Genomic DNA, 15983 nt, shown 5'->3' on the forward strand with positions numbered 1-15983 from the left:
TCAAACCTCTCAGGGCTCTGTCAAAACGTGTGTGGTCAGAATTAATCAGATCCCATCAGATCTGACGCCTGTCGTTTCTCTATCGCTGTGTGATGGGACGCAGGGTGCAGTACACCGTCGCTGTCGACAGGGTGCACTGGTTGCATTAAGGTTACCGGAAATAGCTACGGGTCCGATGCCAACGAAGAAGAAAAAGTAAAGTGCAACATGGCGACTCCCATGCATAGAATAATAGCCAGGAGGCAAGCGTGAGTATTATTTCGATAACTTTATAGAAATGTGTCGTTTTCAGTGGTCTATAAATATAATATTGCTTTATGTACAAATAGTGTTGCGCTCGTCGAGCTTGGTGTCGGATAGAGGAGCTACGTTACGAACGCTGCAGGGCTTAATGGGAGCTTAAAAGCGCCGCGGTCTTTATGAACAATACAGAGTTATGATTCAAGTGTGGGGCTGCTTTGTGTCCTCAAAACATTTATATAGACTTTAAACTACTCCCTGATACGTTTGAATGCCGAAAGACCCGCCGAGGGGTCAGTTTATTCCAAGTTACAGTGTGAGATGCGTCAAAGAACAGCAGCTGACCTGTGTTACTCACGCACTGTCCACGCAGATATTTGTTTTATTAATGTTTTTGCTCTAAGGACTGAGGGGAAAAACATGACAGGAAGCTTGTTTCCATAGCGACATGTATCCATCATCAGGATATCGGTAGATAATGTTGGGCTGGTACAGGCTATTATTGTGTTTAAGCAACATTTAAAGGTCCAGTGTGTGTAGGATTAAGTGGTATGTAGCAGTGAATTTTATAATAATTTTAATACTAATATAATAATATATAATGATGTGTATATGTATGTGTATATGGAGGGGTTATTACAATAGCCCCTCCCATCACAACCAAGTAAGAGAAGCTCAATTATTTAATTTTTTTTAAAGATAAGGCAAAATATATTTTTCCCAATGAGTACTATGAGAAGAAGAATTCAGCCACAAAAATGTGTGAAAAATAGTTCTTGATGATCAACACTGGTCCGACGAGTGAATATAAGTCATGATTTGTTGTGGTCACCTGCCGTTATTTCTCCTCATTCAGATTTGTCTCTTGTGTCACACACAGGGAGGCAAACAAACAACATGTGCGTTGCCAGAAGTGTTTGGAGATGGGGCACTGGACCTATGAGTGCACGGGGAAGCGGAAATATGTGCACAGACCGTCGAGAACGGTTGAGCTGAAAAAGAAACTCAAGGAGAATGAAAATAAACCCCTAAGCATCACTGGGTAAGGTATCTCCGTCAGATATTTATTTGGACTGCCATCAAGTTGGTCAGAAGAGTGATTGTCAAAGTGCTACTGGGTGGGTGTTTCAGTGGGACCTAACGTCACTTTTATGGGCTTTTTAAGGAACCAATAGTCGAATCTTTAGATTGTTCACCCAACAATGCTCCAGTGAAGTAGCTAATCAACATAATGATGTACTGATAATGACCGGACTTTAGTTTAAGGATGTACACTTTAAGGCATTCAATACAAGGCATTCAATGGCTTGTTGGTTTCTTTGCCAAAACACTTTTTTGTGTTAGCCATTTTGCCTCAGAAGTCACAAGTCAGATGCCTTTTTGAAGGAAGAGAAGCTGGCGTTTGGCTTTACAGTTATCTGCTTTGCTAAACTGTCTGGAACCAGTTGTAAATGATTGTGTTATCTAATCGGGGAGATTTGGCTCTTGAAAGGAACAGAGGGTGTCAGACTAAGCTTAGATGTCACGTTGAAAAGACATGGTGCATTAAAAACACATCCGATCACTTATTGTGTGGATTAAAAGGAGTAAAGCCTGACCCATTTAGCAGAGGGAACTGGTGCTGGTTTTTTACCGCCACCTAGAGGACATAATGATAAATACAGCATGCTGTAATAGCTGTTTGATGTTTGATAACAAACTTATTGAAATCATTTTTGTTATTATTGCCAATGCTTGAAGGTTTTTAACCAGCAGCTGCACCTCCAGCTCTCATGGGAAATTGTGTTTTTGTCTGGTTCAATCAGATCAACGACCAACCTTCAGACTTATAACACATATTCCTACTTTATTACATTGTGATTGAGGCTAAGTCTATTGTCTTAAATATCACTATGTTTTGTTTTGTTTTTTTATTTGTTTGATTTTACAGACCAGGAAGAGAAGACTCCAGTGAGAAGAAAATTAAAAAGAAGTAAGTAAGATGTATATCAAACACTATAAAACATGGACAGAGTGTTGTCACGTTCAGGTTTCAGAAGAGCTGTACTGAAGCTCAATGTGATGGCTCTGGCTGTCACCATCTTAGCAGTCGTGCCTCTGCCGCCTCCTGGTTAATCTAAAAATGAGAGACATGGAGTGTGGGTGGAGCTGAGGTGGCTGAATGAAGGCTGGTTACTTAAACAAGCCACTTGTAATGGCAAAGCATAACTTTGAGCCTTAATTTACATAGGTTATATAAAAAAATGGGGGAAATTAGTTATAGGGACAAACAAAGTTTTTTGTACCTTTCTGCTGTAAACTCACAGCAGAGCTCTTAAAATAACTTAAAACAAACAGACTAATAGGCTTACAGGCCTTTCCCCCCCTTTCTATAATTCTGAACCATTTTGACATTGTAGTTTTCCAACATCTAAATCTAAATAAACCATTTAGTTACTTATGTTTTTGCAGTGTTCATTTCTAAATAAATCAAGAGAAATTTGTTTGGAAGTAACTAGATTGAATGTTTTCAGCCTTAAAGACTCACAGCAGGCAAAGGGTGCTGACCATGGCCATTTCTATTCATTCGGGTCATTAACACGATGTCATGTGAGGAGTCACATGAAAGTTGTGTTAGTCGCAGTCACATGAATATTAAGTTTTGAATTGGTGTGAAGATCTGCCTGAGAAGGGATGTAAGGATGTTTGTGGATGGTAAATGATCTCGTTTACACTATTGTTGTTGGAAAGCCTCGACTGTTGAAGTCTATCTGAACATTGGTAGAAGTGTGATGTAACAGTTCCCTCTAGTGACGACTGTGCGCCACTACAGTTTAAAACTGCTCAAGCAGGTTAATAACCAAGCTGGAGTAAAAGCTTTCCTAAGTCAAAATATTCTCAATCATTTTGCAATGCTGATGGTTTCTAATTCAGTTCTGTCATTGTCTGCTTTTAAATATTGTAATGTAACTGCACTGATGTGCAGCTGAATTTCAAAAGGTTATGTGTGCTGATTTAAATCAATTTCATAAGTTATTGTTACATTATGCCTGATTTTACAGGTTAGGTTACTGTTGCTAATCACATATAAATATTTAACATGCTGGCAGTAGACCAGTTCAGAGTAGACATTTTGACTTGCGATAGTAGGAAAAACCCAGATGTGACTACTAACAATTCCATCAAGTGTCCCAGTAAGCCATGACAGTGTAGCCTCTTGTGTTTTTTTATCATGCCAGAATGAATCAGATTCATAAACCTTTTTCACAGCAGACAGTTTGACTTGTCGTAGCAGGAAAAGCACAGGTGGAACTAATAACCTTAACGATGGCTCAGTTCCAGCAGTCGTTGCAGCTATGCAGCAATTAATAATGTTATTGGCTACACCTGCGTTTGCCAAGTCAAACGTTCCTCTGTGACAAAGGGGCTGTTCAACTTCAACCGACCCCCATCTGGAAACCACTTACTTGTATTATTAATTTAAATTTAGATGTCGTGTTGTGTAGAGATGCTCTATTTGTGGTAGAGTGGCAGGTCATGCCATTAGAAGACTAAAGGTGTTGCTTTCCCCCCTAATGGTTATTTACAACGTCCAAAGAAAAAAAAACAAGAGGAAATGTTCCCATTATTTTTTTCAGTTTGGGTATAAAAATGACCCAAAATCACAGCACAACCTTTTCTTCTCATTTCCCCAGCGAACTTCAGTACAACAGCTAGACTGTAAGATGCTCAGCGTGAGATCTTAATAACAATAAGCACTGTTCTATTTTCTGTGCTTCTGCTTTTCCCTTTTGTGCTCCACCACTTGCTCTCAGGGCTAAAGACCCCGGCGACAGCAGCAGTGATTCAGATAGCTCTTCCAGTGACTCATCGTCAGACAGCAGCGACTCCTCCAGCTCCTCTTCGGATGACAGCGACAGCAGCAGTGACAGCGACGATGACAGCTCTTCCTCGTCCTCCTCTTCCTCCTCCTCCTCGTCGTCCTCAGACAGCTCAGACTCAGGAAGCAGCAGCGATTCAGATCAAGGACCACCAAAGAAGAAGAAAAAGAAGAAGTAGATAAACAATATAATAAGTGGGTTTTCTTGTTGTCATGTTTCCTTTTTTGTCTAATCCATCATAGTAGTTTGGATCTGGATGGATGGGACGCCTTTGGGGTTATAAATCCTACAGTTACATACTACTCATATTTTTTAGGAAAAAAATGAAGAGCAGAAAGAAAAGATTATTTTGGGATGTCCATTGTGTCATGCGTTGTTTTCAAAACATATGTCTCCTTTTACTTCTGTCATTGTTTTTAGGTGTACTGAGGATACGCATTTGAAATGTCTGAGGAAACTAATGTGCATATTCACGTTCAATTTGTGACTTTTGTACTAAAGTATATTTTTAGTCAAAGTAAATCTGTACAGCTCACAACCTTAATAAAGTAACACCATGTCTAGTATTGACACTGACCTACATTTACGTACGACCTACCTTTTTTTTTAAAGGATACTGAACAAAAGTCCATTGTTAAATAGTGAAATCAGAAGGTCTTGTTGCTATGAAATTCCAGTTGCTTGTTTCACTGTAAAATACATTTAGCTTGTTTTTGTTTTTAAAGACTCTTGCATATTTGCTATTGTTAAAGGTTGTATTTTGCTAAACAGACACGTTATGACTTTACATCTATGAATTTGAGAATAAAACAGTGATAAATTGCCTTTTTGGTAACTAATTTATATTGTCATGATATGAGATTTCCATAAAAACAGCATCTCAAAGTGTGAAACAATACCTGCAGACATGCTGTTGTCTGCTAGGACAATATAAATTAAAGATTTTATTTGGTATAGACCTTTTTTACAGCAGCTATTCTGATGTGAAGTAGCATGGTCAGCACAGGTGTTACCAGTGATGCTAATCAGGGTTCCTTAATTAGTATCATTGGACACACCTGTGCTGACCCTACTGTTTCATATCAAAATGGCTGCTCTGAGGAAGGTCTGTTGTGAGTTTAATGTTTCCTTTTGGACAATCAAACTCTGGATTATGATGTATTTAGATAGAGAACTATAGTCCATAATTCCACAACCTAGACATCACTGTGTGTGTTGCGTCTGTGCAGTTTAAGTAACTTGAAGTTTATTTTTTTTGTTAATGCGCCAGGGGTCTAAAGTTTCAGAAATCCATATTTCTGAATGTGCTTGAGGAAACTGCTAATCTTTTGGGGAGATAGTTTATTGATTTTTGTCAGGGCAGTTCTTCTTTGCTCATTGTCCCTGAAGAAATGAAGTCTCAAGTATCCAAAGTAGACTAATAAATCAGATGTGAAAATGAAAGTTTGCATCAAAAAGTTTGCTTTAATCTTTGTTTTAAGTATCCCTTGAAGCCGTAAAAGAGTTGCTTAAAAAAAAACCGAATTGCTGCACATTAAAGCACACAAAATGTCTGACACTGATGGCAGAAAGCAAGGCACACAAAGTTAGCATTAATGAATAGGAGAACAATTTACAGTGAATCATTTGAATGTATTTCTTAGCCAACGACGCGAGACAGTAGATTTTAATAGTGCAGTTGTATATTTAAACTAGATATCAATCATCAGCAGGGAACAATGAGACGCTTAATTTACATCCGTCCTGAACGTCAAGTATGAGCAACCTGTGCGTCACAGAAATGTTGCATTCAAAACATGTGGGAATTGCTAGAATCATTAATAAATGGCCGCGGTGTTGCTGTTAAACTGCCCAGTCAAATTTTAAATGGTTCGCTACATTGGAGTCAACTTCCGTATCGGTCACCGGCCGCTGACAATATGTCCGCTGTCAAAATAACTATTCGTCTCAAGTTGTATGTACTACCTGAAAGCTACAGACACCAGTATTTCCATATGTTCTGCAGTCCACGGTGATACAAAATACTTTCCTGTCACGTTGATAAACAAATTAACTCCCCGTGTTTACTTGGTTAGGTGGTTGGTTTGTGGTATTTCCCACAGCACGTGAACGCAGCGCCGCTTGCTGCCATCCATGCATCCAGTCCTGTCTGTGGTACCTGCTGGCTACTTAACTTAGCTAGCAGCCTTACCTATCACTCACTTCTGTTCAGGAATAACAAAATGAACGAGAGACAAAATGATTTTGTTTTGCTTCCCGCTCGACGCGCAGTTGCGGTTTAAGAAAAAGATGGAGACCGTCCATTTGGTTTTAGTGTTTTAGCTGTTAAAGCGTTTTGCTGAGTCCATTTTGCGTATAACTGGAAGTGGAAAAGACAAAGAGAAAAGAGCTTTCCAATAGCTAGAATGGTTTGGGCCTAAAAAGAAGACAAGAGGTAAGGATGCTGAATGTGATACAACGTGTTATTTGATCATCAGCTGTACTTGGTGGCTTTATGAAATTTAGAGCGGGTGTTAATTTAAATTTCCACGGAAAATTTCAATGGTTTCATAGCTAGCTAGCTGGCTAGCCGCTAGCCTAGCCTCTAAACGCTGCTAGCAGATTAGGCTAGCTAACGTTATGCTAAAGCAAAGATGCAGGCAGTGCTGTAGGTAGCGTGTTAGCCTCCTGCTAAATAATGGGCAGCTTTACTTTTTGAGTTCAGGTCACGGCAAACATTTAGTACCGAAGTGTATGAAAACGGTAAATGTTGGCGTTGTTTCCCTTCACGGAAAGTAAGAGAAACATCGTTAGAGATAGGGATCATGTAATGTTGGCTAACAGGTCATGACGTCTGATGTTTGTGTTTGTCTGTGTGGCTATCGCTGACATAACTAACACGCCGAAGTTAGCTATTACTATTTCATGTCATCGACAAGGACCTTGCGTGAATTGTTTGATACACACGCACAGTGCAAAGGACGAATAGAAGATGCGCACAGTTTATTTTAGGTAAATAACAACTGTGCAGCCCGGCTGCGTGAATTAAACTCTACGTGAACTCCTAAAACAACAATTACAGCACTTGCTGGCAGTTTCTCTACCGTAAAATGGGTAAATGTAACGAAACGCAGGCCTGTGAGAGTCGTAATTTTTCCACACAGTGACCAGCAAAAACTTTTTAGTTTGTTGTCCTGCACGTTAACCTCCCTTGCGTCGTATTATCATATCAAACTACACATTCTCCATGTCACTCCTATCCGACTTAAGTCGAAATATTACTGGCTCGGGTTTACTATAGCACGGAGAATCGGTGTTTCGCTTTAGTCTCGCAAAAAGGACAGCTGATATGCTTTTTCTAGGAAGCCATTTTACGTGCCACAGTTGGGGGAAGGGCCTGAAAATACATCATAAGTCCAGAGTAACTCTCAATAGTTTAGCAACATCGCCTATGTATGTATATGTGTATGTGTATGTGTGTGTATGTGTATGTATGTATGTGTGTGTGTGTGTGTGTGTGTGTGTGTGTGTGTGTAAATAAATAAATAAATAAATAAATAAAATCTCGCAGGGTACTCTTGGCACATGGAGACCGAGCTATCAACTTGTGTTTATCGTGGTCGTCCTCAGGGAGGCTTAAGGTCATGAACTCCTTCATGGCAGGTAGCTGTGAACTGGCACAACATCTCCAGGCAGGTGATAGATGGAGGTTTGAGGCTGTTTTTGAGTTGACTGTGCGTAGAAGTGATGTCCCAGACTGTATTTGTTTTTTTTTAGATAACACATCCCTTCTCTTACAGACCATGACACTAGCTGCGGTACTTGCCAGAAGAAGCCATAAATAAGAGTGATTTTTCTCGATGGAGATGAGCTCAGTCTGAGCTTCTCAGCTGGGAGTCGTTTGACAGCAAACACTATTTGAATCTACGCCCTTGCATAGCAGTAAATATGTCGACTTAAAGCATAATACCTTCTGTCAGACTTGCCTGAAGGGTGTATCATGATAGAAGCATGTCAGGACTTGAAATACTGGAGCGCTGCTGATGTCGATGTGGTGGAACTCAAAAATCCGAATCGATATCATAATAACGTAAACATTTAATAATGTTGCTCTTGTTCAGCTGGCAGACCTAGATTTGCGATGCTCTTGCCCACAAGTGGTGATTAATGTAACCATCATGACGAAGGTCCTCTAACTTTGACAAAGTAGCACAAGCCAACTTTCAGTGTGTCCCTAAACCTAACTTTATTGGATCTCGTGCCTAAACCTAACTAAACTAGCACTTGACATGCTTCCCCATCCTAGATGTCAGATAAATAGATGTGCGATCATCAGAACCTGCACGTGTATGCATACATTCCTAAAGTGACAGATCATGCTCTTGTCGAATGCTTGGCTATTTGTTGCGATGCACGTCCACACCACAGAACACACAGAGCAAAACGCAACACGCCTTCCTCCTTCTCGTGGCAACAACAAACAACCTGCACAGTGATGAAAGAGTCTCGCAAGACTTTCGCAAATCTATGGTCAGCATCTAGACGCGGTTGCTGATATTACCGTTTGATACTGAACGATGAAAGCGGTTTCAGGTACAGCACGTTATTTTAAACTGTCAGCAATTGCTTGTGAAGTTGTGTACTGCTTCTTTGTTCTTGTTGTTGTTGTATTTTTTTTTTATTTACCCGCTGAATGTTGAGATGAGATAGAAGCATGTGACCGCAAGATGACTGGGTGTCGCCGTTGCAAATAGACATGGAGTAAAAATGTTAGTTGTCTCCCAATGTCAGTGTCGTTAAGCAGCGGGGATATTAATAAAACCCTTATTTTAAGTCGCCGAAAGAGGCTGTGTTCAAGCAAATCCAGTAAACTGTGGTCAGCGTGCTGTGGCAGCTAAAAGTCTGTCTTCATGTGCTCCCTGTGACGCAGCTCGCTGTGTAATCCTCTTCACTTCCTGTTTAGGTTTTGCTCTGTGGTTTCACTGTAACAGTTTCCTCTGTTGCCAAGCAAAGGGCACATGTTCTGTTGAGATGTTATGGTCACTTGTTTTGTCCATTCCAGACAGAGGAGTGGGCGCATGTTTTCTTTGGCTCTGACGCACCTATTGTACATGTCAGTAGTAAAACAGTGTGGTTTTGCAGGCTGGATAGTCGGAAAATACCTAGTTTCAGGCTCTTGAACTTTGCACTTATTGTTGTAGCGCTCACCTGTCAAAACAGAGTAGTCCTTGACTGAATAAATCAAATTCTTGCCAGTGTGTATCTCCCTTTTGATGACTGAAATGAATTCAATAAGCAGAGTTAAAAAGGAATCCGAGCAATCATCTGGTTTGTTTATTGTGCCGATTCTTCTGCGTTTCAGTCATTATTCTTTAAACCCTACCCAGAGTAAAAGCTAATAGTGTCTTCAGCTTGGGCTTGTGAGTTTCTAATCAGATCTCATTTCCTTTACAAAGAGAAGCTTGTCGAAAGTAAGTTGTTTGAAGGCTCTCCCAGAGTCTGCCAGTTTAATTAGCCCAAATCTAATCAGACATCAGCAGCTCTGTTTTTATCCCTCTGTGCTGTTGCTCACACAGCAGAAAAATATGCTACTCACTGCGTCCTGACCTCACGCATCTGTTCTTCAGCTTTTGTTCTCGAGGATGCGAGTTAAGCTCTCATGTGGGGTATATAGTCCGGTGGAGGTGAAGCTCATTAAGGTCACTTCATTTCACAGATCTGGCGTACGTCCTACGTGCTGTGAGATGCTGCTTTATTAAGTCAGGTTGGAAATGATGATATCAGTCAGCCCGCTGCAGCAGTAATACTTTATCTGCAGTGAAATTCATTGCTGTAACACTTTTCTAGAAGAGTCACTGCTTTGCAGGAAAAAAAACGATGAAGCCAGATGAGTATAACAAGTAATTTATGCAATACATAGATAAAACTTATATATGAGCCATTCAAATGGAACTATTATTGCTAATTTGAGCTTCCTTACGCACACCACAGACAGGAACGTGCATGGGAAAGACCCCAATTATATGAATCCTACAGTTAAATTTTTCATCAGCTCATGTCTTCATTCACATTTGACCGAGGCTGTTCTGGGGGTTGCGAGGGTTTATTTCAAGGTTCAGGGTAGTAAGCTATAGGTTAGCACGTTTCTATTTGTAGGCAGGCAGATATCCCAGTGTCAAATTACTAATAACTGCCCTCTGAGTAATAGGATCGTGATCGGCGTATGAAAATTCATGTTGACACATGATAAATAAATAGGAATGACACGCAAGTTACACGATGCCCCAAGCTTAATTCGCTGAGGTCATGTTTCAGCCGGGTCATTGGAGTTTCTAGAAGGTAAAATTACCCTGACTAAGGAACAGTTAACTCATGTTTTGGGCAAGTAATAGGTTAGGGTTGAAGGTAGGTGTCACATGATGAAGTGCTTCTTTTGTTAGGGATGTAAATTTTAGCTAGATTAATTATCAACACCGAGTTAAGTATTTAAAAGCATACAACACATACATATGAAAGCTTTACTTTAAACAGTTGAAATGGGCTATTTTTAAGTTAATTAGGTGATACTCACACATTCACAAGATTGCAGCAACTTCTCTCACTGCTAATGACCAAATAAAATTCAAACCACGATAATAGTCTTGTGCTCAAAGGCTTTATTAGAGGAGATGTCTTTATATCACCCAACGTCTTTGGAAAATGTTGCGAAACACCTCATTCACCTTTATCGACGGTCAGCCTGTTTTCATTAAGAATAAAGCAACCTTTGCTCCATATATCTGCGTGTAAGGTTTTATCATCGATCTTTGGATGATTTCACCGTAGGATCTAACAGAACAACATAGTTTGTGCACTAAACACGCTGACTTTAAATCTGTAGTTACAGCATGTGCAATCAATATTGACTCGAAGCCAAAGGGAGTGATTGTAATTTGTTAAAATTCTTATCATGGTTCAGATCAGGGTGAAGTGGGACGTGCAAAAAAAAAAACATTAAAGAGCTTGAATGACGCAGGTTCTCTTTGGAAACATTGCCAAGATAATTGAGGGTTGTGTGTCATGTTCTGCTAACAATGTGGGAGAAAAAAAAAAGTTCACTAAACTTTTTTTGTCATCTGTCAGAGCTGTGAGCGCAATCATCGTCTTACTGAGCTTAGCTGACATTTCTTGATTCAAACCCGAGCTCCTTCTGACATTTCAAAACGCAAACGGTTAAAGTATGTTTGTTATTTACTTTAACACAGATTCATGTAGTGTAGTTTTCAAAGTAAACGCGTAGATATTAGTGTTGGAGATTTGCGTTCATAGAAAACTCTCAGCTGAGAGGTAACAGGTTCCACGACTGCCTCTCCCAGTGAAATGTTATTAATTAGCTTTTAAATGCAGAGCAGTGTCACAACACAACCCTGATTGGTAAACCCTGCCGGCTCCCTCTGCTTGGGATAATGCACGCCTGCTGAGTGGAGGCATTCCAGGCAGCGAATCAGTTCAAATGCTTGAAACCTGCCTGAATGAAAGGATATAAGCAGTTTGGAGAACATGTCAGTCAAGATTTAGAGCCTTGTTTTTGATATGTTAATTGGAGCTAATCTGAAACCACAGAGAAATATTGAAGGTTTTTTTTTTTTTTTTTTTTTTTTAATTCAAGCAGGAACTAAAGAATTTTAAATACTCAAGACTTAATCCTAATTTTGTCCTCACATCAGCTAAACACTTTGACATAAAAGGCACACAGAAAATCAGGCTTATTCGTTACTCAGTTATAGTGTGAATGAGAGGTTTCTGCCACACAAATGTATCTTTTCACTTGCACAAGATCTATTGTATATTATCATCTGTGTTTCCTGTGGAAAGAGTCACTGCATTTTCAATCTTTTTTTCTTTTTGTGGCAATTACCGATACAGTCCTTGTCCTAGCAGCATGTGGTTTTAGCGCCACTCGTCCCCAAACAGCTGCTTATATGAGGCAGGTTTGCAGCATTTGAATGGACACTCCCTCTGGAATGCCTGCTGTCAGCAAGTTTGCTTGAAAAGCACCAGGGGAGGTGGCACTGGCTGCCCATCTGTACCCATTACTGAGAACTTGTTGTTCACGTGCATTTAGAAAATACAGTTTGTAAACTGTGTTTTTATGAAAAGCAGGAAACGCTTTATGACAGGGGCACGCCTTTTCGGTTTTTAGGAACTTAATTGACTAAACATGAAGCTGTGTTCATTTTCTAACATTCAAAATTCACACAAAAAGATGTTAACGTTAAAATAAGAACAATTTCAACAACAACAATTTCTGACCGACATAGCTGATAACACATTCAAATTCAGTGGTGTCGCAGAGCAGATGTTACATTTTCTACTTTGTTATTGATTCACCAAGCCCAGTATAGTAGTCTGCTTCTAATTCTAAAACTTCATGACTTATTTAATTGATGTACTAGAAATAACTCCTAGCTGGTATGAATTCAAACAGAGAGGGGTAGAGAGAAGAAAAGGTCAGTTTTAGATTCAGTGTATTTTCTCATTAAAGCATGGAGATAATCCAGTGTAGATGTCAGGTTTCCGTTGGCTATGGTGCCTAAAGATGAGCTACGCATCTCAAAATGTCACAAAGTGATGGTGAACTGAGTCACAGGGAGTTTCCCCAAGTTTGGACTTTTCATCATTTCAATGTCTGGACTTTCATCATCGTTGTCTCTTATCTGCTATTGTAGTGACAGCAAATATCCAACTTTTATTTTGCACGTTCTCCACAGTGGAACCGAATTACAACAGCAACGCCCGATCTCTTTGAATAGCACCAGTTTGGACAGGGAAAAACCTTTTTTGGTGTGAGAAAAATGGGAGAGACCTCGGGAAGAATAGCAGAGGGAACCCTTCTTCTAGGACTTTTACATGAGTAACAGTACTAAACTAAGAGTGTCGAAAAACAGAATCACAAATCAAATAAGTAAAAGAAAAAAAAGCTTCAAGTTTCAGCTATATAACTTTGGGACCTAAACCTCTTTGGTGGCTAATATATCAAGTAACCAAGCATGCTTTAGAAAGAGATCAGATCAACCCTGAACATGACAGGAAACATGTACAGAGATAACAGAAGTGAAATGGCATGAGGTTGTCACTTAAATTTAAAAAAAAAAAAAAAAAAAAAAAAAAAAAACCCTTGCGACATCTGATGATAACACATTTGTCAGCATGTGTCATCATACGCGGCTGACGAAAACATATCCCGTTGGTAACAACCTGTGTGCCCGGAAACTGCGCGCTGTCTCTTTAACGAGCTGCATGGCTGCTCTGCCCTGTGCTCCGGGCAGAGAGGGGAGGAGGGGGGAGGGGGGGAAGGAGGAGGAGGAGTTGATGGAAAAGACGGGCTCTGATTGGCCCGGGCCCCGACTGAGGGCAGTGACATCACACGGAGGAGAGGTCCTGTGGTGTAAAATAACATCTCCTTTTATGGGACGAGGTGGAGCGTTCCATTCTCGGGAAAGAGGTGAGAGTTCTCGCTGCTCCCTCAGTGCTGTAGACGTTAATTGGCCCGTGAGACTGTTTTTGTTAATTAATAAAGCTGTTTTAGATGAGCTAAGTTATTTCGCTAGTGTTAATCATGTTTTTATGTCATCACCTTTTAATGTACTTCTCTTGATTTTGAGTTTGAAGGTGGATGAAACTGTGTTTTGCCCTCTTTTCTCGCTGTGTTTCTTGTGATTTAATAAGGTGTAATTACTCAGATGTATTAGTGTTTTGGCAGTCAACAAATGCCTCATCACTATGCCTTGTTGTCGTGTTGAGCACAAGTGTCCCCTTCAGATAATTCATAATTTAGTGCCATTTAAAAGATTCCTCTACTCTTTGCTGGGCATTTTTTCCTCATAGCTGAAGATAAAAATTGGCCCACAGCGTTGTTAGCAATTAAGGCAAGAGGCACCACCAGGCAGGACTGTCTGGCACTTTCTGTGCACAGGAGATGCCAAATCCCGTCTCTTTTTATCCCATCTGTCTCCCCTAACATTCACGCTTATCATTTACACACCACACACACACTCACACTCACACTCACTCTCACACTCACTCCTCATTACTTATCCACCCCTGGGCCTCCTATCGCCTCGCTTGTTGTCTGTCCACAACACACTTTAACCTGGGACACTGAAGCTGCGGCTCTCCCAGAGTTCAAACCAGCATGTAGCCACCCCCGCTGTTTGCCGATGTGGTATCTCCCGAGAGCGAACAGTCACCTCCCCTCCCTAAGATCAGATTTGTCTCCACTCCAAGGAAATACACTGTACCTTCGAGTCGAGTAAAGAAAACTCTAGTTAACACTCTTCCAGCTGGACGGCCACAGAGACATTTAGGGAGAAAAAAGGGGCCAGGGTTGTCTTCACTGGAAGACTTAGAAATGTAGGCTGACAAGTCATGACGAGAATACTTCTGAATCCCTGGGAGATCTTCTGAGCCTTCCTCCCTCCTCCTTCCAATGTTTCAGTGGTTGGGGCCATGGCCTCTCAGTCAGGGTAAGAAAGCTAGTTGGCTGCTTTACTTGTTTCTCTTGGTGTCTGGGGAAGAATAAAGCACTTAGCTTCATATTTGCCTCTGTCGTACAAGCCACACTTATGTTTTTGGATTGTCCCCTACAGTAATGTCTGTGTCACAGAAGCCCAGTCCTGTGTTCATGCCGCATCAGTCCGTCCCTTTTTTCTTGGAATTGCGTTGAAGACGTGGCCTGGCTGTATGTTGTGAGTTAGAAAGAGACAGATGAGCTGATTAATTCGGGTACAGAGTGAACTGTCTTTTTGACTCTGCAGACTTTGACCTTTTCAGTTTGGCACACTTGTTGAATGATTACAGTAAACACAGCGGGCCGTATTACTCCGGTGATAATAAATGCCATATAAACTCATGTTGCGTTAGAAGTCATTTGCTTAGGCCTGTTGTTGTTGTTGTTGTTTTGAATAAAGCTTGGGCCTCAGATGGAACAAAGACGTTTGGAGTGAGTGTGCTGATATTAGCATGTGGCCTCTTGTGTTTGTTTTTTTTTTCTCCAGAAAGCCACAGATTGTTGAGTCAGTTCTGATTTACGCATCCCAGAATCCCATTTTTCTTTACTACCTTCACAAAGAAGTAAACAGTATGCTCAAATGGGGTCTCCCTTAACTGTTAAAGGAAATCCCCCAGTACTCAAAAAAGTTTATATTCATCTTGAAAGTTTAGTTGTAGATGCTGCATGAACATTGTAACTGGGGGACACCCCTTCCACCATGCTGTACTTGTGGCTTATCTCATGGCGGACCCCTGCTCTCCTTTTGTGATGCTAAGCCTAACACTCGAACACATTCACTGTTTTGTCAACAGCACGCATGTGTGTTGACGCGTGGATGACGAGCGATGTAGACAGAAGTGCAGCCGCTTCGAGGTTTATCAGGGATCAGTAAGTTAACATGAAGAGCCTGTTTCTTGACGAGTTCATCCAAGGTGTTGTCGAAGCAGGTTTGAATTTTGATGCTGGTCAAAGGCCAATTTTTTTATAAAACAGGTTGAGCTCAGAGGCATGATCCATGTTCACACATCACATCATGGCACCACAGTCTGTCTTCCATTCAGGCACTCAGTGTACTTAACTCAAAACCAAAAGCACACTTTGATTTCCTTTCTTTCAGACAGGTGAAGAGTCCCCGAAAAAACAACACGGGAGATGATGCCTTTCATGTTAACCGAGATAGATTCATCGAAAGAGAAACTTGTCTTATTCTGATATTGTAAAGACACAAAAGTAGAACAGGTATGAGCATAAATGCATATATTTGCTCCAGTATCGTGGACACCAGTAGCTGAGCTCGTCTGCTAGAATGACTGTTAAACTGCTTAAAAAAAAAAAATTAAAAAAACCCCAACGGATCAGGTCAATTAGTGAGG

The 15983-nt window shown here is 40.6% G+C and overlaps 2 protein-coding genes across 7 annotated transcripts in view; both read left to right on the top strand.

Annotated features, from left to right (window-relative positions):
* Positions 1 to 120: 120 nt before the first annotated feature.
* On the top strand, positions 121 to 4924 carry zcchc10 (zinc finger, CCHC domain containing 10). The gene is made up of 4 exons (XM_010729328.3): positions 121 to 248; positions 1121 to 1282; positions 2171 to 2212; positions 4035 to 4924. The coding sequence occupies exons 1-4, from the start codon at positions 208 to 210 to the stop codon at positions 4276 to 4278; spliced, it is 489 nt and encodes a 162-aa protein (XP_010727630.1). The 5' UTR covers positions 121 to 207; the 3' UTR covers positions 4279 to 4924.
* A 44-nt stretch (positions 4925 to 4968) lies between these two features.
* aff4 (AF4/FMR2 family, member 4) overlaps positions 4969 to 15983 on the top strand; it is a 29852-nt gene continuing 18837 nt past the window's right edge. For 2 of the 6 annotated variants that reach the window (XM_027273371.1, XM_027273372.1), the window contains exon 1: positions 4969 to 5212. In XM_027273371.1, the coding sequence (XP_027129172.1) occupies positions 5094 to 5212 (119 nt within the window). In that variant the 5' untranslated portion in view covers positions 4969 to 5093. Of the gene's footprint in view, positions 5213 to 5952; positions 6535 to 11298; positions 14585 to 15983 lie in introns of those variants that run through there. The other 4 variants (XM_027273373.1, XM_019259649.2, XM_027273374.1 and 1 more) reach the window with 4 other exon arrangements.

The sequence above is a fragment of the Larimichthys crocea genome, chromosome XXII (genome assembly GCF_000972845.2).
Source record: "Larimichthys crocea isolate SSNF chromosome XXII, L_crocea_2.0, whole genome shotgun sequence".
NCBI classification, from domain to species: domain Eukaryota; kingdom Metazoa; phylum Chordata; class Actinopteri; family Sciaenidae; genus Larimichthys; species Larimichthys crocea.